The sequence below is a fragment of the Sciurus carolinensis genome, chromosome 11, assembly GCF_902686445.1.
Source record: "Sciurus carolinensis chromosome 11, mSciCar1.2, whole genome shotgun sequence".
In the NCBI taxonomy this organism is placed as follows: Eukaryota; Metazoa; Chordata; class Mammalia; order Rodentia; family Sciuridae; genus Sciurus; species Sciurus carolinensis.
The window spans coordinates 59,093,056-59,119,643 of record NC_062223.1 but is presented as its reverse complement, the minus strand read 5'-3'; the positions used below and the strand labels follow the sequence as shown (position 1 = coordinate 59,119,643).

The window sequence follows — 26,588 nt, the reverse complement described above, 5'->3', positions numbered from 1 at the left end:
TCCTGTTTGCCTTGGAAGATAAAATTTAGGAGATGTGAGTTGTGTTTGTATGCTAGAAAATTCACTCTGTACCCTTCTGGTAAAGGATTGCTATAATATGCCCTGGCAAGGGCTGTCAGGAAATGACTGCAGTGTTGCCAGTTTATGCTGCTGGACTCTCTCTCAGCCAAGCAATGATATTGACTAAAGCTGACAGCAAAGGGAAGGCTTTCACTTTCCTAAACGTTAGGTCTCCGTACAGACATACATTCAACTTAGGTCAATGTAGCCAGAACCCAGGTGATGCTAGTAAGGAGGTTCCTCACACTTCCCAACTCTGTGAAGCCTCCTTTCCCAACAAACTCTTCAATCCATCTGGCTACATCATGTCCAGGTGTCATGTGTATATACAACAGCAATTTGTATCTGTGTTCTTTGTGTTATAAGTGGGGAAATATAAGGAATGGACATTCAGTGTATCAATCACTTTATTCTCCACATTTTCCTGCAAATGGCTTCAAAAATAAACCTCATGTCAATATTGTTAAAATGAAAACTTGCATCAGCTTTTACATTTATTGGTAATATAACATGCTATGTAAATTTTCAGAAGCCCAACACATGACAATCTACTTACATAACTTACATAATACAGAGCTCTTGCTGCAGTCTTTATTAGTACTCAGTTTTCTCTTATGGCTTTTTAAAAATAATTCTGAAAAGTGCATGATTTTTCTTGGGCTACTCTGTTTAGGAAAAAATTAGAGACAACATAGTTCCAGTAATGAATTAGTCAACTACATATATGTTCATGTTAGAAAATGTCAAATAAATATTGGGAAAATACTGTATATTAACTCAATTTTAGATATGGGCAATTTTTTAAATATCTAATTTGAATCTTCAGTATTTCATTTGTTTTATATGTCAATTCATTATCCCATGTTCTATTTCAGTAGCTTCCAGACTGTCCCAGAGGGCTGGGGAGATGGCTCAGGTGGTAGAGTGCTTGCCTTGCAAGCACAAGGCCCTGGGTTCGATCCCCAGTACCGCAAAAAAAAAAAAAAAAAAAAAAAAAAATTCTAGACTGTCCCAGACAAAATTTAAAAAGACTTAAACTCCAGTTAATAATATCATTTATCTCCATGTGACAAAAAACTTCTGCTCCCAACACAGGAGCCACAGTAGAAAAAATTTCCCCCAATCCACCAGTGACAAGCAAACATACTGTAGTTCAGAATAAATACTACACACATGTGGACATTCACATTCTGAATCTAGGAAAGCAAGGACAGATTCCTTTCAAAATCCAACTATGGCTGAGAATTGCTGAGTTCACAGAGCCACAAATGCCAAGAGTATAGACTCTAACAACAGTAACCCTGACAAGGCTGACAGGGTCTTGGTTAGTGCCTTTCTTTAAGAAACAAATGCATACCAAAGGTTTAGGAGCATGATTCATTGTCGTTTTTTGTTTGTTAGTTTTTTATTATTTTTCTTCCAAAAATGTGATGATATCCTGCCAAATCTTCTTCCATTAGGGCTGCTGAGACCACAGAAACCGATCACATTTTTCAAGCATGCTTTGTATCAAGGCTCTGAAATCCCAAAGAAAAGAAACAGCACATTTAGTTGTAACTGGTTATTCTCTACAGAAACATTAAAACCTACAGAGACTTTGAGAATTAAAAAAGTTGATTGACCCAGTGAATCAAAAGATCGAGACTGAAATCAAGAGTGAAAGGCAACCTATGGAATGAGAGAAAATATTTGCAAATCATATGCAATAAGGGTTAACATTCAGAATATGGGAGAACACCTACAACAACAAAAATAACAAGCAACCTGATTTTAAAATAGGCAAAGGGCTTAAATAGTTATTTCTCTAATGATGATATACGAATGTCCAGTAAGCATGTGAAAAGATGCTCAACATCACTAATCAATATGAAAATGCAAATCAAACCTCACGTTCACTAGGCTATTATTTAAACAAACAAACAAAAACCAAGAAAATAGAGCTAGCTAAGACAAGAAGAAATTTGAACCATAATATACTGTTAGTAAAAATATAAATAGTATAGCCACTATGGAAAATAGTGTGGAAATTCCATTTCTGGATATTCATCTACAAGAAATGAAAGCAAGGTGCTGGAGGCGTATTTGTGCACCCATGTTCACTGCAGCACTACACAAAGAGCTAGAAAGTGGAAGCAACCCAAGTGTCCTATGACAGATGAATGGATAAACAAAATGTGGTATATATGTACAATGGAGTATTATTCAGTCTTAAAAAGGCAAAAATTCTGAAACATACTACAACTAAGAAGAACCCTGAGGACACTACATTAAGTGAAATAAATCAGTCACAGAAAGAAAAATACAGGTTGAGTATCTCTAATCCAAAATTCCCAAACTTTTGCTGTACATAGTAGACCATGCTTATAATCCCAGTATTTAGTAGGCTATGGCAGGAGGACTGCAAATTCAAAGCCAGAGTGGGCAACTTAGCAAGACCCTGTTTCAAAATAAAATTTAAAAAGGGGTGGGGATGTAGCTCAGTGGTAGAGTGCCCCTGGGTTCAATGTCCAGTACTAAAACCAACCAACCAAACAACAACAACAAAAAAACCCCAAGAGCCTTGGATTTTGCAACATTTCAGATTTTGGGTTTTTGGATTAGAAATGCTCAACTAATAGTCTATGCAAATATTTCAAAATCCAAAAAGTTCTGAAACCTGGAATACTTCTGATTCCAAGCATTTGGAATACAATATATTCAATCTGTACTATATAATGCTACTTAGAGGAGGTAGTTAGAATAGTTAAATTCATAGAAACAGAAAATAGAATTATGGGGCCAGTTCAGTGGCACATGCCTATCATCCCAGCAGCTTGGGAGGCTGAGGCAGGATTGAGTCATCCTCAGCAACTCAGCAAGACCCTGTCTCTAAATTTAAAAAAAAAAAAAAAAAAAAAAAAAAAGGCTGAGGATGTAGCTTAGTAGTTAAGCACCCCTGTATTTAATCTCTGGTACAAATAAAAAAGTAGAATTTTGATTGCCAGGAACTGGGCCAGGGAAGGGGGAATAAAGAGCTCTTACTTAATTGGTATGGCATTTCAGTTTGCACAATGAAAAAGTTCAGGATTGGGGGTGTAACTCAGTGGCAGAGTGCTTGCCTAGCACACATGAGGCCCTGGGTTTGATCCCCAGCACTGCCAAAGATAAAACAAAACAAAAAAGGTAAGAAAGTTCCAGAGATTGGTTGCATGACAATGTGGATATACTTAACACTACTGAACTGAACACTTAAAAATGGTTTAGTTGGTAATTTTCGTGTTATGTGTATCTTTCTTTTTGTTATAGGTATTATACCAGAATTACAAAAAGAAAAAAAAAAAATCCTTGCCTGAGACAATTAGTAGTTACTTGGTACCAATAATATTCTTCTTTTAACTTATTTTTTAACTTTTATTTATTTATCTTTTTGGGGTGCTGGGCATCAAACTGATAGCCTCAAGCATAGCAGGCAAATGCTCTACAAATGGGCTCCCAACAATATTCTTAAAGAATTGAGTACACATTATATTTGGGCACTCATATTAAGCCAAATAATGTCTTGGTCATGATCATGAATGAAATTTTACTTTAGCCTCTTCTCTTAATCACCTTGGCCACCAGATGAGTCTCAGTCTCCTGATTGTTAATGAGGGGTCAGGGCTAGATGATCTCTATAATCTCATCTACCTCTGGAAGTCCAGGGGCTTTCTACAGCAAACTGGCATTACCTCTGCCTTTTCTCAGCAATCCTCAGGATATCACAGGTTCTGGTAAACTTCTCGGACAACTCACGGGCCAGACCACACTCCTGTAGCAATGACCAGGCCCGATCTGGGCCCACGGTCTTAGCTAACAGGAGTGCCACATTCTCTGTGTTGATGGGGGAAGGCCCATCATTGAGGTTCCCATTTAGTGACTTCTGGGGAACTGGCCTTGAACTCTTCTTCTGTACCAGATGTAGGAGAAGCTTCCATTCCTCCACAGTCTCTGGAATCCAACCTGCACACACAGAGAAACAATGTTGGCTCTGACCACTCGACTCCTAGCACACTTGCCTGCATAGACGAGATGGTGGAAACTGCAAAAACATTTAATATCAAAACAGAAAAATATTCAGGAACATAATTTCATCACCGTAACACAAAGTTTTCTGATCATCTGTTGAATAAACAGTTCAGGATATAGAGAAGTCCAAAATTAGCTTCAGAATTCATTCAATCACTTACTAAATGCCCTGTCATATACTAGGCTAGGCACGGGATATACAATGATGAACAAAACAGAAGCAATCCATATACTCTTGCAGATCTGACAGTGTAACAAAAGAGATAGAATTAAACAAAAATAAATATCATAAACTGTGCTAAGTACTATGAAGAACAAGGAATCACTAGAGACAATAGCTAATTTTTTTTGAGAAATACTCTATGAGGAAGTGACATTCAAGCAAAACCTGAAAGCTGAAACAAGATCAGAGGGCATCCTTATGTAGCCTACAGAATGTGCAAACTTGGAGAAATGGGTATCACAAATGCATTTCTGATGCAGGAAACATGGAAAACCATATGACACAGGAAAGATACAGGTAGATTCAAGGAACTTTTTAACGAGCCTATACTGTACAAAGGTAGTAGTGTGAATAAGATGATAAGGCCAGGTCTTAAAGACCAGCTTAAGAATCCAGAATCTGGATTTTATTCTGAGTTCAGCACAAGGAGTTTCAGGGAGGAAAGTCACATAATTCAATTTTCATTTAAAAAAATCATTCTGACTGCTGAAAGAAAAATGGGTTAAAAGTGAGTAAATGTGGAACCCAAATAACCAGTTATGAAGTTGTTGCAATAGTCTAGGCACGTAGCCAGGATAAGAATGATGGTGACAGAATAAATGGAAATGGATAGATATGAGATATATATTTGGCAAAAAAATCAACTGCCTTGGATAGTGACCAATATAAATCACAAAGAGAGAGAAGTGTCAAGAAAGGACCCTATTTAATACATCATGGGTAAGAATTCTTAACATTAGTATAATTATATGAATAAAATTTGGGGAGTACTTTCATCTGAGTGGGGAAGACTAGGTGATTATTTTCTTTATGTTTCTTGAATTGTTAACTTTCTTCTATCACAGACATGTTGTAACTTTAAAAACACAAACCATTTTTATCTTTTCTGGTTATACTTCAGGAGTATATGTATATCTATAATTCCAGTCCTACAAAAATAGCTGGCCTTCCTATTTCATTTCTGAAACAAAGATGACTTCAGTAATTATAGCTGGATGTCCAGAGCTGACCCTTGCCAGTCAACTAGCTTCTTGCCTCTGCTCTAACTTTCCCTGTCCCACACCAGCAGGGCTGAAAAAGGTTATAGAAAAGGATCACAGGTCCTTCCATGTGGACTGAAGGACCTGAAGCCATGCTGTCAGCATCTGTGCACTGAGATGAATACAGCAGCACTACAAAACTGATCAAGACCACCTCTCTGGGGGCAGGATGGACTCTCAGACTTCAGCTATCAGTGTTTCAAAGTCCTGGCCTTCTATCATCTTACCAGTGTGAACTGATAAAAAATTTTAAAATGCGAATTATTAAAATGCCTGTGAATGTTAGTTAAGTTCATCTTAATGAGTTCAAACTTTTAACTGTCTAGTAAGACAACATGATGCAGTAAAAAGAACCCAAGCCCAAATTTTGGAGAGGCTTGGGTCTGAACACCAGTTCTAGACTTTACTAGTTGTGTGACTTTGGGTCATTTAATTATCATTTCTTGGCTTCAGTTATAACATCTGGAAGATAGAAAAAATAGTAACTATCCCAAGAGTTTGTTACCTCATTTAAAATAGCATATGGAGAACACAGCATAGTGCCTGACATATACTAGGTGCTCATCAAATAGAAAAAGATACAGATAAAATATATGTATAATATATCAAAGTATACAAATTTAAAAACCCTACAAATCTGACAATTAGCTAAATTTCCTATCTGGCCATTAAATGTTTACCAAATTTCCTTATTTAAAAGTCTGAAGAGACATCTAAAATAAAGTAACAGGTTTGCAAGTACACACCATTATCCCCTTCCATCAGGCTCTTATCATCCAGATACACAATGTTGGTGAAGGCCTCTTTTCTTCTCTCCAGTTCCAAACAGAGAGTAAGATATCCAGGCCAGAAACTTTAAAGAGATCGAAGTTGAAGAAAGGAATAAGAAGCAGTGAATTTATCCAAAACTGTGCTAATAGCAGACAACAGCCACATGTGGCTATTTAAATTTAATTAGAAGTAAACAAAATTTATAAGTTAGTTTTTCAGTTGACCTGTCCATCTTTCAAACATTTGACGGTCACATGTGACTAGTGGCTACCATAATGGAGACAGTGAAATAGAACATTTTTATTATGACAGCAAATTCTATAGCTTTAAGAGAAAAAACAAAAGCCAGGCCCAGTGGCACATGTCTGTAATAAAAGTTACCCAGCAGGCTGAGGCAGAAGGAATGCAAACTCAAGGCCAGTCTCGTCTACTCAGTGAGACATTGTTTCAAAATAAAAGGTAAAAATAGCTGAGGATGTAGTTCAACCCCAAGTACTGCAAAATAGAAAAAGGAAAAAAAAAAAAAAAAAAGTAAAAAGAAAAAAAAAAAAGCTGGTGACATATAAGGTCAGACCCATTATGAGGCATTTAAGCTTTATATAACTTTATAAACCTTAAGATTCAATTCAAAATCATCATATTTCTTCTCCCAATGTATTGCAGATATTTGCTAAGAAATTTACAAACAACTATTTTTAAATCAGGACCTCCATGCCTTTCCAAAGGAAAAATTCTTGATATTTTGATTGGACTAAAGACTGCATAAATATCTCGTGGACACTGAATGCCTTACTCAGGATTGGGCAAGGGGCTAACTTCCTTCAACCTACATATAGATCTGTATAAACCCCTAGACAATAGCCACTTTTTTTTTAATCTCTCTCAGGACCCCTCCCTCTCTGGGAGCTGCTATCTTTCTATTACCCTAAAAAATCCTGTTACTTTGCCCTCATCAACCTTGTGTCTGTGGATTTTATTCTACAAATTCATGGGACAAAGAATCCAACCCCATGCTCCATGCTACAATCACCCACCAGTCTCATCCCTCATTATCAGTGAACAAATATGTATCAAGTACTTACCACTGTATGAATTAGACAATATGGAGGAAAAGAAAGCTACAGGTTCCTCCAAAAGAATATTACCCAGATGAAGCCATAAGACAACATCACCAGGCAATAAATAACCCACTCATGAGTGATGTGGATAATAAGCAGTGGCAGTTTTTCATGCCTTGTCCTTACTCGTTCACTCACCAGATCAGCCAGTCTTCTGGCACCTTTACAAATACAAATCTTACCCAGGCTTCAGGACTTCCCTCCAGAATCTCACCTTTTCCTAGAGTCCTTCACCCACAATTTTATTGAGCCTATTCTGATCTCTCTTCTTGGAAATCCTTTATCCATTGTAACTGGTATCACACAAATGGATGTTTAATTAAATACTATCTACATGACTGAGAACTGGGGCTAACAACTGAACAGAGGGAACTGAGAGGAATTAGCAAGAGCCAGTCTCTCCTACACATACATACATACACACACACACACACACACACAATTTAAAAGTAGAAAATTGTTTACTGCCACTTAAAAACATACAGTTACCTTTAGGAAGCAAAACTAGGTTCCCAAGTGATAATGCATATCAATTTAGGCCCTAAACTACAAGGTTACTCACTGAAGTGATTAACCTCAGTTTCTATGAAAATCCTTACTTACCCACAAGACCTACAGATGTCAGTCATTTTCTCTTTGGTTGTAAAATCTGCAGGAAGTTTAATTAACTGAAGGATCAGCTGACTATAACCCCAGGAAAACAAGTGTGAATGAGGCCTGTGAAATGGGAAAAAAAAAGTCAGTAATTAGAAAGGAAATAAACTCTGAGAAGTCCTGTTGTCTAGTAGGAAAGAATAGTTTATGTCAGGGCCACCTGTAATTTCAGTAACTCAGGAGGTTGAGGCAGGAAGATCTGAAGTTCAAGGAAGGCTAGCCTAGGCAACTTAGCAAGGCATTGTCTCAAAATAAATTTTAAAAGGGTTAGGGATGTAATTTAAATGTAGAGTGACCCTACCAAAAAAAAAAGCCAGTATTATTTTATTTTCAAACTTTTCCATTTGGCTTTTGAAAAATTTTAAATAGCTACTTTTCCTATAATCTGTTCATTTTTAAAAACTAGAAATTTAGGGGTCAGGTGTGTGGCCCAGTACAAGAGTACTTACCTAGCATGCAGGAGGCCCTGGGTTCAATCCTCAGCCCAGTACCACAATAAAACAACTAGATATTTTAAGTAATCAAAACCAAACAAAGAAAAATCACTGGGCATGGTGGTAAACACCTGTAATTCCAGTGACTTAGCAAAACCTGTCTCAAAAAAAAAAAAAAAAAAAAAGGACCGGGGATGTAACTCAGCGGTGAGGTACACCTGGATTCAATCCCTAGTACAAAAAAGCAAAAAAGGAAGCCTATAATTTCACTGTTCACAGTCACTGCATATTCTTCTAGTCTTTTGGCTGGACATAAGACAAATAATATAGGCATTAGGGTTTTTTTGTTTTGTTTCATTTTGTTTTTTCTCACCCTTGGTACTGAGGATTGAACGCAAAGGTACTTAACCGCTGACCTGCATCTCTAGTCCCTTTTTTAATTTTCTAAATTTTGAGACAGGATCTCAAAATTGAGACAGGCTGAGGTAGGAGGATGGCAAGTTCAAGGTCAGTCTCCACAACTTGCCAAGACCCTGTCTCAAAATAGAAAATAAAAAAGGCTGGGGATATGGCTCAGTGGTAAAGTGCCCCTGGGTCCAATTCCAAATACTGAAAAAAAAAAAAAAAAAAGAAAAAGAAAAAAAAGAAGAAAAAATATCCTCAATCAGATTATGTCTAGAAATTCCTTGACAAATTTTTAGAAAGAAAGAAACAAAAAACAACCCCCACACACAGTTTTCTCTAACAGGTTTAATCATCAAGGACTCTTAATGTGGGTCCATAAAAGAGTTTCAGGGAGATCATTTAATTCTCTGAAGTCATGTGTAAAACTTTTAATGTGCATTTTTCTGAAAGGAATCATCAAATTCTGAAAGGAATCAGCACCCTGTAAGAATAGGGTCTGTGTCCCTAAAAGTGTTCAGAACCATTACAAAGTACACTCCCAGTTATTACTACCATGACTTGGGTCAGTCTCTTCTATAGCTAATCCTAAAGTGAGCCCAGAATGCTATATTGTGAATAAATCAGTTCCATCCCAAAGGAACATCAGAGCTTAGTTCTTAGAAAGAGAACTTCCATACCTGGGGTATCCTTCATCATCCACAGTGCTTGTGCTTGGTGGCGCATCATAGGATACTGCCAAAAGCAGCCAATCCAATCTTAAAGATTCCGGTTGTAGAAGGGACTCAAGGAAGTATGACCTGAGAGAAAGTTGGGTGGAAGAATCACCAATCTTCATAATGAGAGAAAACAAACTATGGGGCTATTTAAAATTTGGCTCAAGAGATCAATATAGTAGATGAAATAACATAAAAATTCTTCTACTACAGAATGTCTAGAAATACTGGTGAAAATTTAATAGCTTTCTAAATAAATAACTTTCTCTAGATTACAAGGGAAAAAAATCAAAGGGCCAATGAGTAAATAATAAAAACCAGTGTGACAAATGTGAACTGATCAGAGGGAAAAAGAAGTAGTTTGCCAGTTTAATAACCAGATGAGAATTTATAGGTATGGAAAGACAGGAAATGATGAATCAGCCTGAAAAGAGAAAAAGCTGGAATAGAGAGCCATCCACAAAAAGTCGGGATATTGTCAATGAAAAGGTGGCAGTGGCCAGACATGGTAGCACACACCTGTGATCCCAGCCACTTGGAAGGCAAGAGGATCACAAATTTGAGGCCAGTTGGAGAAATTTTCAAGAACCTGTCTAAAAATAAAATTTAAAAAGGGGTGGGAACGTGTCCAGTGGTAGAGCACTTGCCTAGCATTTGCAAGGTTCTGGGTTCAATTCTTAGTACTGAAAAAGAAAAAAAAAGAAAGAAAGAAAGAAAGAAAAGGTAGCAGTAGATCTAATCACTGGTACAGAAAACAATAAGCTCATCTGTTTTAGCCTAGGCTCTGAATGAAGGATATAATTTTATAATGATGATCTGAGAATCCCCAAGAGGAAGGGAGGATAGAGGAATGTATACATATACATTTGTGGTGTGCAGTATGAAGTGTAGCAGAAGACAAAACTGACCAAATCCTCATCTTTCACAGTAGGTTCCTCAACTTTGTGTAGTTAATAGTAAAAATGTTACACACACAATAAAAAAGAAACAATGCTCTATCAAAAGAAAGGGGAGTCTACAAATGTGCTACCCCTCACCGTTGATCTTCAGGCCTTGATTTCACCAGACTATCTAAATAGGCCAAAAACTGAGCAGGATTTTGATGACAAAGTTGCATGACATCTGAAGGCAAAATGTATGGATAAAACCTGATTAAGGATCGAAGGGCAGATTCCCCAAACTTCTCATACAACCTGCATTTAAAAACAGAACCATCAGTCTCCAACTTCAGAGAGAATACAACTTGATTACATTAAATACTTATTAGAGATGAGAATGAATATACTAATAAGAATCTGCCCAATGTGCAAATGAGTAAAACTTTAATAAAAAAATGCATGTACTTCAGTTCCTATAAACATTATACCGTACAACCCACCTGGCAGCATAAGCAATCAGCAAAGGACTATCAAAAGGAACAGAGTCATCTAGTAACTTTAATCTTGCTGGTAAGTCTCCTTCTTCCATCTCCATGTATGTAGAAGTAGAACTTGCCATTTCTGAAAAACAAAGCACATCCATTTTCCTTCAACTTACAGCTGCAAATATTAACATATTCATTCAACAAGCACTGGTCACACACCTACTGTGTGCACCTACTACATATAAGGCCCAGTGATTATTAACCATTTTAGGGGAGATTAAAAAACAAACAAAAGAACAAGTCAGGAGTAGTGGTGCATGCCTCTAATTCCAGGAACTCAGGAGGCTGAGGCAGGAGGATTGCAAGTTCAAAATCAGCCTCAGCAACTTAGCAAGGCCCTAAGCAACTCAGTGAGGCCCTGTCTCTATTAAAATATAAAAAAGGGCTGGGAATGTGGCTTGGTGGTAAAGCACCCTGGGTTCAATCCCTAGTACCAAAAAATAGAACAAGATGTAATCTCTACTTTTAAGAACATTAAAAACTGAATTGGGAGATAAAGAATATTGAAATTTCAAACAGTTTGTAAAGGAATGGATAATGAATATATACGTGACCATTACTCTTGAAGAAAAAATGAGTATCTGGGGTTATTTACGTCTACTATTCCAAACATAAATATCTACCATCAGTACCAAACTACACAATTTTTTCTAGGACTAGTATCTCTATTTATCTCAGAATTAAATTCAATTAAATAATTTTAAAATATTTGGCCTGCTTTTTAAAATATCGGTATAGCAAATATTCATCTTTTGAAGTAAGATCTGACTTTTTGGAATAGCAAAAGTCATTTAAAGCCAAGTCTGGTGAATGAGGTGAGTGAAAATCTAGTTAAAACAATTTGTGAATTAAAAAAAAAAAAAGGTACATATTATATACGTATGAATCTAAAGTAAAATTAGTTTTTTTCAAGAAGTTTTCAATTAGTTCTGAAGACAAATCTCAAAGAACAGTTCCAAATGCTGTCTTCTATAATTATAACATCCTTAAAAATGTGGGGCCTGTTCAACAGACTATTTCTAGAAATCCAATGTGCAATCAATTGCCCTATAGGGTCAGGTTCAGCAGACAATTTCTAAAAAGCCAACCTCCAGTTTCTGATATATGATTTTTTTAAAGTCTTTTCTTTGTTTCACAAATTGCTCCCCATTTGACTATGTCAGGCAATAAATTCTTAAGAAGAATTTAAAGGAGGCCATCATTAAGAGCTGGAGAAGTGAGGGAAAGCTTTAGGACTGGGTGGAAGCTAAGCCAAACTTATTTCACCTCAATTCAAGTAAGCAGCTGCCTCATCTCAAACTGCCTACCAGGCACAGAGGTAAGCAACCACCACCACTCCAGCTGATGCAGACTCTTTTCTGCTATTCTCCTGTGACCAGGGTTGGGTATGATCACATAATAAAGACAGAAACAACAAATTTTCAGCAATACCCTCACACATTTCAACTTAGTTGAAGAGAAATAATTTGTTTCTTATTTTGCAAAGAAGACAATCTCCGGTTGGGCATAGTGGCGCACACCTGTATTCCCAAAAGCTCAGCAGAAGGATCAGAAGTTCAAGCCAGACTCAGTAGCTTAGTGAGGCCCTTAGCAACTTGGCAATACCTTGTCTCAAAAAATAACAAAGGGCTATGGATGTGGCTCAGTGGTTAAGCACCCCTGAGTTCAATCCCTGGGTAGGAAAAAAAAAAAAAAAAAAAAAGACAATCTACTACAACTCAGGAAAAGAATCCAAAACCATTTCTTGTGCTAGTAACTGCTCTATGTGAACTAAAACAGAATTATTACTATAGATGCATGTTTCTAAAAAGTCAAGTTATTTAAGTCAGATAATATAAAACTGTATCTTGGGCTGGGGATGTAGCTCAAGAGTAGAGCACTTGCCTACCATGCCTGGTGCAATTCACTTTTGAAATGAAGGAAAGGTTTGCTTAAGTCTAAATCAATTACTGGAAATGTGGCATCTGTTATTCAAGTAGAATTCTCATTAAGAAAATGTTCCTGGGGCTAGGATTGTGGCTCAGTGGTAGAGCACTTGCCTAGCACGTGTAGGAGCACTGGGTTTGATTCTCGGCACTGGGTTTGATTCTCAGCACCACATGTGAATAAATAAAATAAAGATTCGTTGACAACTAAGAAAATACATTTAAAAAAATTTCCTCTTCAAAAAAAGGCAGTGAGGGCTGGTGGTTGTAGCTCAGTGGTGGAGTGATTGCCTTGCAAGTGTGAGGCACTGGGTTCCATCCTCAGCACCACAGAAAAACAAATAAAATAAAGGTGTTGTGAACATCTACAACTAAAAATTTTTTTTTTTTTTTTTAAAAGGCAATCAACACATCGTCTCTAAGGTATGAGAGCAGGTTTCTATGTCGGGTTGCCAAAACTCAAGTCTGAGGTAGGCATTGATGGCTATGGGCCAAAGTCTTTGAGGCAGACATGCAAGCTCTTTACTCATATTTATTCTCTTCCTTCTGAACTCACATAGAAATTACATTTCCTGGTATCCTCTGCAATTAGGAAGGACCATTTGAAAGAATTCTCACCAACAGATTGTGAATAAAAGACAGGTGCTAGCCATTACCAGGTCAGGCCTTTCAGAGAGCATGTTCCACATGCTTTCCCCTGGATATAGTAAGCCAACCTCAAACAAGCCCCAAGGGAGGACAGAGCTTAAAACAATGGAAGAATCTGAAATGCTGAATGACCACAAGATTGCTTCCCAATGACCTGGAACACATGCCCTGGACTATTATATAAGCAAGAAATAAACTTCTTATTATGTGATATAACTTCTATTATGAGATATTTATTATAACAGTTTAACTTAGCCAACTAATACTATCTCTGTGCCTAAGTTTCCTCATCTATAAAATGGAATAACACCATATACTCTAAAGATTGCTGTTAAGATCAAACAAGATGATGCCTGAACACTGTTTATCATATATTACATATAGGATACTCAATATATGGTATATATTATTTCTATATTAGTGTTATATGACATTTTGTTTTTTTATACTTATATTTACAAATATTTACTTTAGTCCCAACTGCTCTGTGGTATCATTTTCTGTATGTGACTTAAGAAAAATAAAACTAATTTCTCATAACAGAGTTGTAAATTAAACCAGTGTTAATTAAATATTAAAATGAGGTCTGGGGATATAGCTTAGTGGTAGAGCACTTGCCTAGCATGTGGAAGGCCCTGGGTTCAATCCCCAGACCTGAAAAAAAATAAAAGGAGTGGGAAACAGAATGGAGGGCTAACCACAACAGAGGTGATTCTTCTACTTAAATCATTATTTAAACTCCAAAATTCTAGAATGTTAAGGCCCTCCATATTAAGTTCTTTATTTTTGATAAAGTAATTTGATAATTACCTTTCAATCCTTCAATAAAAGTATCCCAAACACAAAGGCTGTTAGAATAACTAAGTTTAATACTCTCTTTTGCTCTTTTCAAGTCCAAAAGAAAAAAGTACTTCTTTAGGAATTGACAAGCCAGAATTTCAGGAGAGCATCGTTGCAAAGTGTGGTCCACATGTTCACCGGTGCTCTTGATAGCAGAATTCAGTACATTCAATTCCAAACACAAAGTTGTCAATTCAGCCAAGTCCTTTCGAAGACTGTTTGCTATGGTGCATGGAGAACATACTCGAAAAAGGTCATCCAAGGGTTTCCTCAGACTACTTACAGATTCACATGTTGTTTGAGCAACAGTTTCTTCATTATCTAAAGAGTCCCTTTTTTTTTTTTCATTATCTTCATCCAATATTCCCTTTTTTGACTCATTAAGTAATAGTACATTCTGGTTCAATTTCATGGGTGAGTTGCCAGTATCTGAAATGCCTGCAAAATTCTTCATGGCAAATGTTTTTTCTAATTGTGAAAGCCACTCCTGTAAAACCATTCTTAGAGACTTGGGTTCAAATAAAACCAGAGGATCCAGCAGCTTGGTCCTATACAAAACATTTAAGTGTGAAATGAGTATGATAAAACATACTCATCTGGAATAAATGTTTTTTATGAACTCTAAGTAACAATTATCTTACCAAGAGAACACTGACTATATAGTATATATAGACTAATTCTTAAATTTCAATTGCAAATGAGGTTACCTCTCTGCCCCAGACTGTTGCAGGTCCACTAGGATGATCTCCAAAAGCCACCCCATTAACTATAAAATGTTCATTCACACTCACATTGCTTCTGCTGTTGCTACTGTGAGCTCTTGAAACCCGTCTTCTTCTGGTGGTTCACTAGTTATCTCTTTTTCCCCCCTAGTAAAGTATGGAAAATAAAAATAACATTCACAAGAGTTAAAGGGGATCAGAGCTTTCTTAGGAAATATTCCTTTATTTTTTTTCACATGCAAGGTTAGTACTTTATTCTTTGAAGAACAGTCCTAAAATATCACACTAAGGCTGAAAAGTAAAGTTTAAAATAGTTTTATAAAGATAAGTTATAATATATGTAACGAATGTTCACTCTTAAGAAATCTTGGTCTTAGAGCTTATGATGCACCCAATTGGCTGTAGCACACAGGTCTTCCAAAAGGCCATTCGTTGTTTCTCTCTTGTCTGCATAGACTTCTTCTCATTAGCTGCCTTCTGCATTTGCTGCATGATCTCAGAGTCCCTCTGCTTTCTTTGAGAGGTAGTCAAGCTATCCTCTTTTCTTTTTCCCTTACTAATTTCCTGGGTTTTCTTCATATTTTTCTGGTGGGCAAGTTCTCGCTGATTTCCACGGTCCATGCCGACCATGCCGGACCGAGCCTGGAAGAGAGCTACTAGGAGAAGAAACGGCTCCCTCGCACGCTCAGCTACTATTGCCACCCGCAGACCAAGAAGGTTCCTTAGGAAATATTTCTATGTGCTAAGTGGCAGCTATTGTTCATGTTATGTTACATTGCCTAAATAGTACTTTTTTTCTTTTTCATTATCTTCACCTAATATTCCCTTGACTCCTCAAGCAATAGCACATCCTAGATCTTATAGGCCAGAAAGCATGAATAACTTGCTCAAAGTTACGTGCTAGTCAGAAACAGAGCTAGGACAAGGCCTAACTCTTCCTTAGTCTTCTTACTCTTAATCAAATGCGATTCTGACATCCCAGAAATTTGGCATGATTATGGGGGAGAAAGGTGGGTCATGCAGGGGAAAGATGAAAGAGGTCTAAATTAAAAATCTCAATAAATTTGCTATGGGTTGATATAATTATTCAACACTTTATGGAATTCACAATATTTATAAGCTACATAATCTTCAATGAACAGGGTCAAACTGTGCTTTCTCCAACAGGAGTTTATGGCTTTCTTCAAACTAACAGTTGGTTCCCCTGGCATTTACACAGATTTATATGTAAGGGCTTACTCAGTGTCTTCCTCCTGTGGGCAGGTAACCGAACTCACTTCCTCTTCACAAGACTGATCATCATCCCTGGAGTCTGGTCTCATTTTCAGTTCAGGACTTGTATGAAGGGTTCCAATCTTCTCAGTAGTTTTACGCACAAAGCTAGAAACACTAGAAGTCAAATAACAAAAAACTAATATGAAAAGAAATGTCACTTTACTTTTGTTACTGACAAAAATTAAAAATTCAGTATCTGAGTTTTATATGTTCCTATTAGTCCTAGGAAGTCAGTTTGAACTTAATAAAAAGACTGTTTATAGCAACTGCTCTAATGAACAATACATTTCACAAAAACCTCATGTAAAACATACAATATAATGATTCACTTCATTTAGGAAACTGCCCAGAAAAACAATGATTCAATGTTAAAGGTCTTTAACTTTAGTTATGTCTGTAATGTTGATGCCAACTTAGGCAACATAAGCCATGTGATCATCAGCTCATCCTGGTCAGAGAATAACAAAGAATTTCTTCATGAAACTCAGCTGCTAACTATTCACAGTATAGACAATCAAATTTGTATTCAGTAAGACTCAGTTTAACAGTTAAGTAGCTACACAAATTCTCCCCTCTGAAACTCAAATGCCAATACTAGTTCCATTAAATGGACAGAAAGAATTCTGAAGTCTCCAATTCTGACCCAAACTGAGAAAGGATCAAGAAATGACTAATACATGGTAAGTGTTCCTACCAGGGATGAGGAAAAAGCAAATTTTTACATTTTTGCTCTGTCTGGGAGAGGAGAGACAGATCTATAACAAATCGAATATTCAGCTTCTCTAACAAAGAAGGAAGTTAAATTTCCCAAGACTGGAATGAAAAGATAACTATTCACATAATAGGTTATATTAGAAATAATTTAGAGACTTCTTTTTCTCATTTAAAATGCTTTTCCGGGACTGGGGTTGTGGCTCAGTGGTAGAGCACTTGCCTAGCATATGTGAGGCACTGGGTTCCATCCTCAACACCATATATATACAAATAAAGTAAAGGTCCATTGACAATTAAAAAAAAATTTTTTTTTAAATAAAAAAAATAAAATAAATGCTTTTCCCATCTCAGCACCAAATACCTAATGTGACCTTCATCTTTAGCACTGAATCACTGTTTCTCAGGGAAGTTTCCTAAATTAAGTAATCATATTTTAAGTTTACATGGACCTTACGTGACACATATCATTTCACTTTAAAAAGAGTCGGTTTTTTAATTAAGTCCAAACCAACTTCCTAGGACTAACAGGAACATAGAAAACTTGAGTATTGAATTTTTCATTCTTGGTAGTACTGTCATTTTTTGTGAAGTAAAGTCAGAAATGGAATTAAATGACCAAACTAATTGTTTTACCTTTCTTTGACAGCTGAAGAGACATAAGAGGAGATGGAGAACGAAATGATAATGGAATGCCGAAGGGGAGAAAAGTTTCATTCTTATCTGTCTCAAACGTCACTGGAACATGAGAAACATTGTCTAATGAATGGAATTGGGGGAAAAGAAATAAAATCGAATTACATGGAATTTTTTCTTTAAACTTTAAAGAAATTCTAAGATGAATAAACCAATGAAATAAAGGATTCAATATCAAATCACAACTGACCCAGATACAAATGAGTGTGGAACCACAGGTTTACAAGATGCATGGGATGGTCTACATAAAACACTTAGGCAGGTACCTGCATTTGCCTACTAACCCTGAATCCCCATAAGTCAAAAAGGAAGTTTGGGGCCTCTATTAGTATCTTCTCAACAGTTCAATCACAGGAATATGTGAACACTGAAAAGGGAAGGTAACGGCTCCCAAAATTGTAGCAATTTCTCATTCCTGATGGAAAATAATTTTGTTAGTAAGGATAAAATCTTTCCACTATTTTGGTTAATAATCTTTCTCATCCTTCTGCAGCATTCTGATATATGATTAAAATTAGGCACTTTTGGGACTGGGCTGTAGCTCAGTGGCAGAGAGCTCACCTAGCACATGTGAGGCACTGGGTTCAATCCTCAGCACCACATAAAAATAAACAAATAAAATAAACGCATGCTATCCATCTACAAGTACAATTTTTTTTTTTTAATTAGGCACTTTACCAATGTTAGTTCAAACATGACGTTAAAAAAAAAAAAAAAACTAAAAATAAGCTAGATGTGATGATGCACAGCTATAGTCCCAGCAACTTGGGAGGCTGAGGCAAGAGGATCACAAATTCAAGACCAGTCTTAGAAACTAAGAGAGGTCCTGTCTCGAAATAAAAAATGAAAAGGGCTGGGGATATGGCTTAATGGTTAGGTGCCCCTGAGTTCAATCTTGGGTATCAAAATTTTAAAAAACAACTAAAAATAAACCTATTTTCCTAATGGTAAGCAGTCTATAGGTTGGATGGAAAGTCTATCAACATGCTAAAAACTACTCAATTTTGGGAACAAAATTACAGAAAGTAATTGCTTGTTATCAGCAACCAACAGGAAATATATTCATCACCTTCATTTCCCTGTGAGCCACAACCCTGATCTGGCTGGTCTTCTTCCTGATGTAAGGTAAATTCTTTAAGTCTCTCATCTTCTGATAAGGTTTGGCTGTGAAGAGAGCAAGAGTCTTCATCTGACTGACTGCCTCTTCTACTACTTATGATACGATAAATACCAGAGTCCAAGATGCTAAAACTTTCCTAAAAATGAGGTAAAAAAAGAAAAAAAGAAAGAAAGAAATCAAAGTAAAAACTTCCTTTGTAACACAAAGTAGCTTTTTCACAGAAATGCCAAAACTAAAATGAAAACTCAATAACAACTATGATTTATTAGAACACATTGGTGAAAAAATTTAGGTGCCTGGCCACTGAGTATTTCACATGTGCTAGTGACATCATGCTGCCATATTTCTCTAGCTTGTCTTCATAAAGCATGGCAGTGAGAATGAGGAGTAAATGAGACAATCCTGAGCTGCAGTGAGACTCATATTAGCATGAAGCATCTGAAATCACAAATTAGGAGCAACCTAATTTGTGCTGAAGGCTATAGTAGGTATATTTGGGAAAAGAAAATAATAAACAATGACAAAAACAAAGTATGGCTTCAAGATCAGCTAAGTTTCATACAGATGCCCAACAGGTGAAAGAAAGCCCTTTTTCTACAGCTTGTATCTTGAGTGTCCCCCAAAGGTCCATGTGTTGAAGCCTTGGTCCCCAGCCTATGGCACTACCGGGAGGCAGAAGAGCCTGTAGGAGGTGGGATATAGTGGAAGGAAGTTAGGTCATTCAGAGTGTGTCTTTGAAGGGGATATTGAGACTACGGTCCCTTTCAGTTTCTCTTTTTGTTCCCTAGCTGCCACGAGGTAAGCAGCTTTGCTCCATCAGGTGCTCCCTGACTTGATGTTCTGCCTAGCCATCAACAACCATGAACTGAAACCTTGGAAATTGTGAGTCAAAACAAATCTTTCCTCCTTATAAGCTGTTCATCTCAGGTATTTTATCACAGTGATGAAAGCTAACACACCCTATCTCCAAAAAAAATCATTGAAAGAAACAAGGAAAAATAAGGAACTACATGGAAAGGAACACAAGTGTTGGAATCCCAGGGGTAAATGAGGACAGTGTAAAGCAATATTACTTTACAACAAAACCCTTTAAAAAGTGAGAATACTGGGGCTGGGGAGATAGCTCAGTCGGTAGAGTGCTTGCCTTGTAAGCACAAGGCCCTGAGTTCGATCCCCAGCACCAAAAAAAAAAAAAAAAAAAAGTGAGAATACTTACATGTGATGAAATGGAGCTTCTTCTACTGCTGCAAGCTGAATCCAAAGGTTCAAATTTTAAGATCAATTCATCCAGTTGAGAAATTAGATCACTACAGGTTCCAAGTTCCAGTTGAGATTTCAAATGCTCCAATTTATCAATAGTCAAAGTTTTTCTTGCCTAATAAAAGGAAAAGTAAAACCCAATAGAACTGCTTACTATCTGTAATTAAGTCTATATTCATATGCACAATATATTGAAAGAAGTCTAGTAAAGAACTTCACAGGTGTTTTATAAAGGCTTAGGAAGCTAATGAAAAACTTAACCAGATTTTAAGAATTACCACATACTCCCTTAAAAATAAGTTCTAAAATTCAAATAAACTTGATATTTTTTTAAATGGAAAGCATACCCTCCTTCTTACCCTCTACCACCCCTAGATATATCTGCTATGCTTTCTTTGGGGAATTACTGCTGTATCTATAGGTCATATAGAAAGGCTAATAAAAATAAGCAACTTTACAAGACAATCCGGAAAGCTAGCATGGTCTTACCAACCCATGATCAACTTATCTAGATGAGCTCTGACTCACTTTACTGGCAATGATAGAATTTTGGAAAAGACAACACGTGCGAGCAGCCAGGTCCCATTGGCTTCTCCTTAGCAGGCGTTCCACACAGCGCTCCACAGACAATAGGGAGAGATGTGAGACTTTCCCATTTAGGTGCAAACAGAACAGCTCATTTTTGCAGACAGCCAAATCCTGAATATCTACACAAATCACAGGGGTGAATGCATAGGATGTTAACCCAACACTCTTTTTCTGTTTCTGCAATGGCTGAAATTAGACTAATAAATTCACTTCCAAATAAGGTTAGGCTTGACTAAACTCCATCTCTATTTTTATACTTGTATTTCAATGAAGAAACAATATTTTAGACACTATTCTCTAAAGATCCAGAATAAAAGGTATGGAGAAAGAACCACATCTCTGATTTAAAATCCTATGGTTAAAATGCTATTTTCTGTGAAAAGGAATGGGATTGTGAAAGAGGGTAATCTATATTAGAGTCAGAACTATAGTTTTCCTGAGAATTACAAACTGATGATCAATGAATGAATTCAAGTACTGTCTTGGCAGAACATCTTAAAAAGACTCGGGCTGGGGAGATAGCTCAGTCAGTAAAGAGTGCTTGCCTCTCAAGCACAAGCCCTGAGTTCAATCCCCAGCACCACAAAAAAAGAAAAAAAAAAAAAAAGACTCAGTGAACTAGTTTTCAAAAGGACATACTAAAAGAACTTAATCTACAAGAAATCAGTGTTGATCAGACCAGTAAGTAATGCTTTCTCTCTCTCTCTTTTTTTACAAGGTAGAAAAAGACCCAAAAGTCAACATACTCTCTGCTAAGCAGCGGTGCTAAACCAGTTACATTTAACCCATTTCTGGGTTTAACCAAAAGAATATAAAGACTGTCTTTGTTTTAGTGACAGGACAGTGTCTACTGTTCCCTCAGGAACTTTTTTTTATTCAGTGCTGGGATTGAACCCAGGGCTTGACACATATAGGCAAGCACTCTACTACTGAACTACATCCCAGCCCCCTCAAGGACTTCTTGAGTCCTAAACTGTTAAGATACAAAATAGGAGTGAAAGTAGCACTTCCAGAAGGGCTAAAAACTAAGGGCAAATAGAGGGGAAAATTAACCCATTTATTCTTTAGTAATGGCTACAAATATTTAAGAATAAATAAAAACTGTATTTAAAATTATCCTTAAAAATGAATACCTGAATATAAATTCAAAGATGTATGGTTGGAAAGTATCTTATAATGGGAAATATCTATGATCTTAATCTTAAATAGAAATGTTACCCCATTCTATTTTCAACTTCTTACACTGCAAAAGAATCCTCATACTAAATTTCACAAGCATTTATGAGACTAAAAATCACATAAGAAAGAAAAATATAAGCCAGGCATGGTGTTGCATGCCTACATCCTTAGAGACTTAGAAGGCTAAGGCAGGAGGACCATGAGTTTCAGGCCAGCCTCAGAAACTCTGCAAGATCCTGTCTCAAAATAAAAAATGAAAAACTTTAAAGGGCTGGAATCATAGAGGTGTAGCTCAATGGTAAAAAAAACCTCTAGGTTCAATCCCCAGTACAAAATTAAAAGGAAAAAATAAATAAATACCTTTGACTTCACTCCAAAGAAGAACTTGAACATTTTGAGGAATGAAAATATAAATTCCTTTCTCTGTCCAGGTCAGTACACAAAGCTCACTGCAAGAGAAAATGGAAGAAGGCAAAAGAATTAAAATTCGCTATGATATAGAAGTTTGATATAGTTCCCTGAATTCTGATCCTCACATTATCTACTGAAGTAAAATCAGACTGTACAAAGAAAATACAATAGGGATCTAACTAATCATATCTTAACACCCTCCTTTCTGTCTATAATGGCACATCAAAAAAAAAAAAAAGCATAAAATGATGCCAGACATGTACACAAAAGACCATCTAGAAAAAGAAAAGGCTGGTATGTGGAAAAAGAAAAGCTTAAAGAAGACTTACCTGAAATTTATTAAAGTAGTTAAGCTTCCTGTATTATATATTACAGGGACTCATTTAAAGATTAACATCTTATGACAATAAATCACTGCTCTAGTTAGCCACTTTTAGGAATGATAATATTCTAATTTTGTTAGTTGTGTGTACGTGACAAAAGACTGAGAACACCTGGTCGAATACATGCCACAAGATTTATCAAGGGCTCTACCTATATTATCTAATTTCATAGCCCATGAAGGTATAAGTGTTCTACTTATTTACAAAAAAGAAAACCAAGTCTGAGAAAGATGACATAATATGCCCAAGGCCATTCAGCATGAAAAGAGAAGAGTCAGAAATGATACTAAGGATGGTCTAGCTCCCAAACCTGGACTTTTTTTTTCTCTGTACCTCACAGAATCTATTTTGTCCCTCATTTATCCTCAGTAATCCACCCTGTTTTCTGGGGTGGTAATTATTTCATTTTATTGACTTATCCAAAAGTAACAGATTTCCTAACTGCCAAACCTACTAATCCTTCAATAATCCCAGACAGAAGACTGTTCCTTCTTTCCTGAGTTCCACTTCCCCAGACTCTTGGATACATTTCTTTCTTGGTTTTCTGCCTGCCTCTCCAGGAGTCTGGTTCTCTCCATTTTGCCTTTTCTTTTCTTTTTTTTTTTTTTTGTTTCATACTATTTACTGATATAAATATGAGTGTATTTCATAAATCTCATTTACTTTCTCAAGGTTGCTACTAATTTATACATACCATTGATAATTTCCTTTCCTTAACCCCTTTAAAAACTGGAACAAGACAGGGATGCCCTCTTTCACCACTTCTATTCAATATCATCCTTGAAACTCTAGCCAGAGCAATTAGACAGACCAAAGAAATTAAAGGGATACGAATAGGAAAGAACTCAAACTATCCCTATTTGCTGATGATATGATTATATACTTAGAGGAACCAGGAAATTCCACCAGAAAACTTTTAGAACTCATAAGTGAATTCAGTAAAGTAGTGGGATATAAGATCAATGCACATAAATCTAATGCATTTTTATACATAAGTGATGAATCTTCAGAAAGAGAAATTAGGAAAACTACCCCATTCACAATAGCCTTGAAAAAAATAAAATACTTGGGAATCAATCTCACAAAAGAGGCGAAAGACCTCTACAATAAGAACTACAGAACACTAAAGAAAGAAATTAAAGAAAACCTTAGAAGATGGAAAGATCTCCCATGTTCTTGGATAGGAAGAATTAATACTGTCAAAAATGACCATACTACTAAAAGTGCTATACAGATTCAATGCAATTCCAATTAAAATCCCAATGATGTACCTTACAGAAATAGAGCAAGCAATTATGAAATTCATCTGGAAGAATAAGAAACCCAGAATAGCTAAAGCAATCCTTAGCAGAAAGAGTGAAGCAGGGGGTATCGCAATACCAGATCTTCCACTCTACTACAAAGCAATAGTAACAAAAACAGCATGGTATTGGTACCAAAATAGAAAGATGGATCAATGGTACAGAATAGAGGACACAGACACAAACCCAAATAAATACAATTTTCTCATACTACACAAAGGGGCCAAAAATATGCAATGGAGAAAAGATAGCCTCTTCAACAAATGGTGCTGGGAGAATTGGAAATCCATATGCAACAGAATGAAACTAAACCCATATCTCTCACCATGCACGAAACTCAACTCAAAATGGATTAAGGACCTCGGAATCAGACCAGAGACCCTGCATCTTATAGAAGAAAAAGTAGGTCCAGAGCTTCAATATGTCAGCTTAGGACCAGACTTCCTCAACAGGACTCCCATAGCACAAGAAATAAAAGCAAGAATCAATAACTGGGATAGGTTCAAACTAAAAAACTTTCTCTCAGCAAAGGAAACTATCAGCAATGCGAAGAAAGAGCCTACAGAGTGGGAGAAAATCTTTGCCACTCATACTTCAGATAGAGAACTAATCTCCAGAATCTATAAAGAACTCAAAAAACTACACCAAGAATGCAAATCACCCAATCAACAAATGGGCTAAGGAAATGAACAGACACTTCACAGAAGAAGATCTACAAGCAATCAACAAACATATGGAAAAATGTTCAACATCTCTAGTAATAAGAGAAATGCAAATCAAAACCACCCTAGGATTCCATCTCACCCCAATTAGAATGGCGATTATCAAGAATACAAGCAACAACAGGTGTTGGCGAGGATGTGGGGAGAAAGGTACACTCATACATTGCTGGTGGGGCTGCAAATTAGTGCAGCCACTCTGGAAAGCAGTGTGGAGACTCCTTAGAAAACTTGGAATGGACCCACCATTTGACCCACTCCTTGGCCTATACCCAGAGGACTTACAATCAGCATACTACAGAGATACAGCCACATCAATGTTCACAGCTGCTCAATTCACAATAGCCAGATTGTGGAACCAACCTAGATGTCCTTCAATTGATGAATGGATAAAGAAACTGTGGTATATATATACAATGGAATATTACTCAGCCAAAAAGAATGATAAAATTATGGCATTTGCAGGCAAATGGATGAAATTGGAGAATATCATGCTAAGTGAGATAAGCCAATCTCAAAAAACCAAACGACAAATGTTCTCGCTGATAAGTGGATGATGACACAAAATGGGGGGTGGGAGGGGTTAGTGTTAGGGTTAGAGTTAGCGTTAGGGTGGGGGGCAAGAATGGAGGAAGGAAGAACTGTACAGAGGGAGAAGGGTGGGAGGGGTCGGGGGAAGGGAAAAAATAACAGAATGAATCAAACAACATTACCCTATGTAAATTTATGATTACACAAATGGTACGCCTTTACTCCATGTACAGAGAAACAACAACAACAAAAAAAACAACCAAACTCAAAGGAACAACTACCAGGAAACCAAGCATACTCCTGAGGAAGTGTTTTCTACAGCTATGCCATATATCACCCAACTTATCACTCCACATCACATTACAGTCAACTAAGTGTCTTATCATGTGTTAGGCACTAAGTCAAACACTGAGAATACAACAGTGAACAAAATAGCCATGAAGCCCTCACAGAGCTTACTGTAAGATGGCCTTATAAATATTTTATTAATATGTAATTATAAACTGATAAGTGTCATAAAGGAAGACTTCTAATGGAGAAAGAGGTTTTAATATACTTTATGAAGTATGGGCAAATAATTAGCTGTATTTCTCCAATAACTTTCAGGATGAATTATGGGTTTATTAAATGTTAAAAGGTCTACAATTCTTTTTTAAATACTTTGGTTTAGTGAATGGATATACATGAGTTAATTTTTATTTTGCCCTTGGTGGCAACTAGTTAACATTGACTGTTTTTTATTTTTATTTTATTGATTTACTGAATTACAGTACTGGGGATTGAACCCAAGGGCACTTTTCCACTGAGCTACGTTCCCAGTGCTTTTATTTCTTTTATATTTATTATTTATTTATTTACTTTTGTAGTACACAGGATTGAACCTAGGGTGCTTTACCACTAAACTACATCCCCAGCCCCACCTCCCTTTTTTTTTTTTCCCCATTTTGAGACAGGTTCTTGTTAAGTTGCTGAGGCTGACCTCAAACTTGTGATCTTCCTGCCTCAGCATCCCAAGTAGCTAGGATTATAGGCAAGCCCCACTGCATACAGCTTTTTTTTTGTTTTATTTTGAGTCAGAGTCTTTATGTTGCTGAATGTGCCCTTAAGTTTGTGATCCTTCCAACTCAGCTTCCTGAGTCCTTGGGATTACAGGAGAATGCCACCATGTCCTACTCAATTTTTCTTTTTTCTTTTTTGTGGGAAGAGGAGAGGGTACACCACTAGTCCTTTTCATTTTTTAATTTGAGACAGTCTCACTAAATTGCTTAGGGCCTCACAAATAAACTATTTTTTTTATTATTTTTATTAAATCACATTCTGAGTTTGTGTGGTGGCACACAACTATAATCTCAGTCACTGAGAAGGCTGAAGCAGGAGAATTCCAAGTTCGAGGT

General features: G+C 36.6%; 2 protein-coding genes across 2 annotated transcripts in view; both read right to left on the bottom strand.

Moving 5' to 3' along the window:
- Window positions 1-449: 449 nt before the first annotated feature.
- Hps5 (HPS5 biogenesis of lysosomal organelles complex 2 subunit 2) overlaps window positions 450-26,588 on the bottom strand; it is a 39,036-nt gene continuing 12,897 nt past the window's right edge. The window contains exons 10-24 of the mRNA XM_047516296.1: window positions 22,210-22,298; window positions 20,611-20,789; window positions 20,039-20,197; window positions 18,772-18,958; window positions 17,643-17,765; window positions 16,260-16,431; window positions 15,090-15,167; window positions 14,269-14,846; window positions 10,841-10,961; window positions 10,500-10,655; window positions 9,427-9,546; window positions 7,860-7,973; window positions 6,114-6,220; window positions 3,768-4,038; window positions 450-1,577 (exon numbers count right to left, since the gene is read on the bottom strand). Coding sequence (XP_047372252.1) covers window positions 1,517-1,577; window positions 3,768-4,038; window positions 6,114-6,220; window positions 7,860-7,973; window positions 9,427-9,546; window positions 10,500-10,655; window positions 10,841-10,961; window positions 14,269-14,846; window positions 15,090-15,167; window positions 16,260-16,431; window positions 17,643-17,765; window positions 18,772-18,958; window positions 20,039-20,197; window positions 20,611-20,789; window positions 22,210-22,298 — 2,515 coding nt within the window. The 3' untranslated portion in view covers window positions 450-1,516. The remainder of the gene's footprint in view (window positions 1,578-3,767; window positions 4,039-6,113; window positions 6,221-7,859; window positions 7,974-9,426; window positions 9,547-10,499; window positions 10,656-10,840; window positions 10,962-14,268; window positions 14,847-15,089; window positions 15,168-16,259; window positions 16,432-17,642; window positions 17,766-18,771; window positions 18,959-20,038; window positions 20,198-20,610; window positions 20,790-22,209; window positions 22,299-26,588) is intronic.
- Window positions 15,174-16,246, bottom strand: LOC124958315 (small EDRK-rich factor 1-like). Its single transcript, XM_047516295.1, has one exon. The coding sequence runs from the start codon at window positions 15,648-15,650 to the stop codon at window positions 15,378-15,380; it is 273 nt and encodes a 90-aa protein (XP_047372251.1). The 5' UTR covers window positions 15,651-16,246; the 3' UTR covers window positions 15,174-15,377.

Coding starts and splice junctions, on each gene's coding strand:
- LOC124958315 (XM_047516295.1), bottom strand. CDS start 15,650: ATGGTCGGCATGGACCGTGGAAATCAGCGAGAACTTGCCCACCAGAAA.